At 32.6% G+C, this 4,102-nt stretch overlaps 1 protein-coding gene across 1 annotated transcript in view; it reads right to left on the reverse strand.

Annotated features, from left to right (window-relative positions):
• The window catches only part of LOC125261912 (NACHT, LRR and PYD domains-containing protein 3-like), a 6,480-nt gene extending 5,149 nt beyond the window's left edge, over positions 1 to 1,331 (reverse strand). The window contains exon 1 of the mRNA XM_048180502.1: positions 1,272 to 1,331. Coding sequence (XP_048036459.1) covers positions 1,272 to 1,331 — 60 coding nt within the window. The remainder of the gene's footprint in view (positions 1 to 1,271) is intronic.
• Positions 1,332 to 4,102: the final 2,771 nt, after the last annotated feature.

Genomic DNA, 4,102 nt, shown 5'->3' on the forward strand with positions numbered 1-4,102 from the left:
TGTTTATTCCTGCTTTGCAAATGCATTTAATTTCATATTTTTCATAACGATCTCTTAATCTTCGGAAGAGACATGAATTGTGCAGCTCTCTCATGAGAAGTGAATCAAACTGACGTTCTCCTTGTTCTGTGTGATTGGCTGATTGCCGCACGTGTCACATTTTCAGGTGTGCGCACTTTGCAAACTCTGGATTAAACTGGAGTTGACAGAGAAAGTTTATACCGAGCGTTGTGCAACAGTTGATCCTAATCTAAACCAGGTTGGATTTATCTGGATTTGTCAACTCCAAACCTACTCTGAAACTCAGAGTTTGTCCAACTAGCTTCATGCAACAGGCCACTGGAGAGAGAGGACATGCATGGAGCTGAAAGGGCTTGAATGAAGTGCAGTTGGCTTTAGATAAAACTACTAGAGGATATAGCGCTGAAATATCATTACCACAAACGATCCTGAGTGCATGTGGTGTGATCTGCACTTCTGTTTTGAAGTGCTGCTCACTTCAACTAGAAACAATAAACTGGTGCTATCCGGATACTTGCGATCCGGATGGAAGCATGATGGGGTCCGGATGCGGATCGTGGTCCGCCATTTGAAAATCAGTGGTTTAGTTTGTGTAAAACATCTAGTAATGTTAGCCTATAATTTGTTTGCCATTTTTTTGCACAATAAAATTACTGTTTACTGTTTAAATTTTGTTAATGGAACTGTTTTGAATGAAATTTTATAATCGGGAACAACTTCATTATGTTAGTATTACCTAATCAAAAAAAAAATAATAAAAATTGAAAGTGGGGGCATCACGTTGCCGGCTCAACATTGTGATGTCTGTCAGCCATCGACAATGGATGATGGCGTCGTCTATAGGTCTATAGTTCTACACTGCCACTTGTTGCCGCAGTTGACTATACTTGAAGATTAAGTTGTGATAACGAGAAAACAACTTTTGTTATGTTGAGATCACAAGAAAATATTAAGTTGTGATAACGAGAAAACAACTTTTGTTATCTCAAGATCATGAGAAAGAAAAATAATTATAATCCATGGCCTCTTGAGGCTTCCATAGCCTACTTAATAGCAAGCCTATGAGCGTGTGGCTTCAAGAGCAAAAACAGAGTAATTCTGTATTGTAGTTTTTTTTTTTTTTTTATATCACTTTACTTAGGCTAGTTCTCTCCCTTTTACGTTATTTTTAACATCACAAGACAATGTTGTGAAGCAGTAATTTTTCATTGTGTAAGAAAACTAGTCGGACAAAGTCAGCTCATTTTTACCACTTCATCTCCTGATTCCTGCTGTTTCTCTGTCTCTTGGACTGCTAGAGGACTTAACATGATTGGTTTTGTATGCCAGAGAAAATTCAGTGTTGACTGGTTTTAGATACCTGATAAAATTGATATCTTCTGATGGGAGGTCTAGTAAAGGAGCTGGATTCCCTAAGAATAGAATTCTTCTCAGTTGGTGAACCCACCTAAATATTCATGAATCATGTCGCTGTTTGTTTTTGATCAAGTCATAAACATTAATTCTACTCTGACCTTCACTCTGATGCTCACCGTCCTCAAGGGATGCATGAGAACATGATAAATTAAATAAATTTGAATTCTCAGAAAACTGTGGGGCAAATTATACTTCCTGTTGTTTTTTTAGTCAGTTTATATCTCTGGTTTGCATTAGAATTCAGTCAGTCAGTTCAGTCAGTAAAGGCACACCAGTCACACTCTGAAAAATAAGGTAGGCTCCTTTTCTTTTTGATGTAATTATTATCATCATGATACAATGAATAAAAAAAAATTCATATTCCTGACTATAAGTATAGTGATAATATTTCTATCTAAAACAATTACGAGAAGAATGAGAAAATACAAAATATACAGTTATAAGTTAATTTCCATTATTTATATCATATTTGATTGCTTACTGATTATTGCAAGATGTATTTTCTAGTGTGTGATTCTCATTATATCAATCAATTATCTCATTAACTTTAACACTGCAGTGTTACTTTTTAACACCCAGCAAGATATCATATGTACATTTGGGTGTTCGTTTATGGGGATTTTGCTGTGCATATATATATTTGATTCTCAGAAAACTGTGGGGCATTATACTTCCTGTTGTTTTTTATTTTTATCTTGGTGCATTAGTTCAGTAGTCATTCAGTCAGTAAAGGCCACCAGTCACACTCTGAAAAATAAGGTAGGCTCCTTTTCTTTTTGATGTAATTATTATCATCATGATACAAGTATATTCCTGATTTATAGTGATAATATTTCTATCAAAAACTTACGAGAAGAATGAGAAAATACATATACAGTTATAAGTTAATTTCCATATTTATATCATATTTGATTGCTTACTGATTATTGCAAGATGTATTTTCTAGTGTGTGATTCTCATTATATGCACATATCACATTATATATATATATATATTTTTATCTTATTTTTATTTTGCAGTTGTAAAGGTCCTTTCACTCTTAAAGTATAATTTACTCACTTGCATATTTCTAGAGACCTGAAATGTATTATATGGAAGCTTGTTTCCTCAACGGAATAAAACAATTTAAAAGATAATTTAATTTTCCTCACTATTGCAAGTTTACATCTTGCAATTCTGACTTTTTTTCTCACAATTGCAAGATATAAAGTCAGAATTGCAAGACATTAAGTCAGAATTCTGACTTTTCTCTTGCAATTCTGACTTTATAACTCACAATTCTGACTTCTTTTCTCAGAATTCTGAGGTATAAACTCACTATTGTGAGTTATGAAGTATGGAACCTTGTTTCCACCACAGAATAAAAAAAAAAAGGTAAGAGCGAGTTTTTATCTGACAATTCTGACTTTTTTCTCGCAATTGCCCATTTCTGCAACATAAGAAAAAAATAAAAAGTCGAAGTTATGACTTTAAAAATCATAATTATGAGATAAAAAGGAAATGAAATTATGCCATTTTAACAAAGTCATAAATAAAGTCATAAAGTTGAAATTAAATAAAGTCATAAAGGCAAAATTAAAATAAAGTTATAAAGTCGAAATTATGACTTGCTGCTCATTGACCTGACGATCAATGAGCAGAAAGTCATAAATTTGACTATTAAAGCCATAATTTTGACTTTTTAATCTCATAATTCTGACATAGTATGTCAAAAACTTTATTTGGTATGTCATAATTTCAACTTATTTCGACTTATTTATTAAATTCATAATTTCGACTTAATAAATCATACTTTTGATTTAGTAAATCATAATTTCTACTTTTTATTTTTTCTTATGTGGCGGAAATGGGCTTCCATTGTTACGGTGAGTTGCAGGGAAGCAGACGAAGAAGGAGATAATAGTAATTCCACACAAAGGTTTATTAACATAGACTAGAATGCAGCCAACGGGAAGTCAACTCCAAAAAATAAAAAAAAAGCCACACTTACCTTTTTTTTATTTTTTATTCTGTGGTGGAAACAAGGTTCCATAGCATTAACCTCAATATAATATAAATTAAAAAAATAAATAATAATAATAATATCACGCTTGACCTCCTAAGCGAGCCCCATATCTCACTTTAACTCTTTTTCTTTTTGTCCACTTTTGCTTGTGACCTAGTAAGCACGGGCAAATGCAAGCTTAGAATGATGTTGGATTTGTACATGCTTCTCTTCTGTCTTGACTCTCTGACTTATGAAATCTCATATTCTCTTTGTATTTGCTTCAAGTATTCATTGAATCATTGAGCTATTATGCAACAAATATCATTGTCCAACAACCTTGTCTACTTATTCTACTTGCACCAATATGATGCATACTATATATATGAATACTGTAATTAAAGCCTATCCAGTGCCCTAGATAAAGATTGTTGTATGCACAAAGTAATCAGTAACATTTTTGATCAATTTCTGTGTTTTTGCCTCTTCAGTTTATAGAGTCCAGTCCAGCATGGGTACACGGGCACGAGTTCTTCTCTGCTGGCTTCAGGGTGTGATTTTAAAGCATTATTTCCATACATTATATGAATAAATGTACAAATTAATGAATATACATTTTCTTTTACTGATATTTTTATTATTATTATTATTAATATTATGATTATGATTTTGCAGTGATTG

The sequence above is a fragment of the Megalobrama amblycephala genome, unplaced genomic scaffold (assembly GCF_018812025.1).
Source record: "Megalobrama amblycephala isolate DHTTF-2021 unplaced genomic scaffold, ASM1881202v1 scaffold525, whole genome shotgun sequence".
Taxonomy (NCBI): Eukaryota; Metazoa; Chordata; class Actinopteri; order Cypriniformes; family Xenocyprididae; genus Megalobrama; species Megalobrama amblycephala.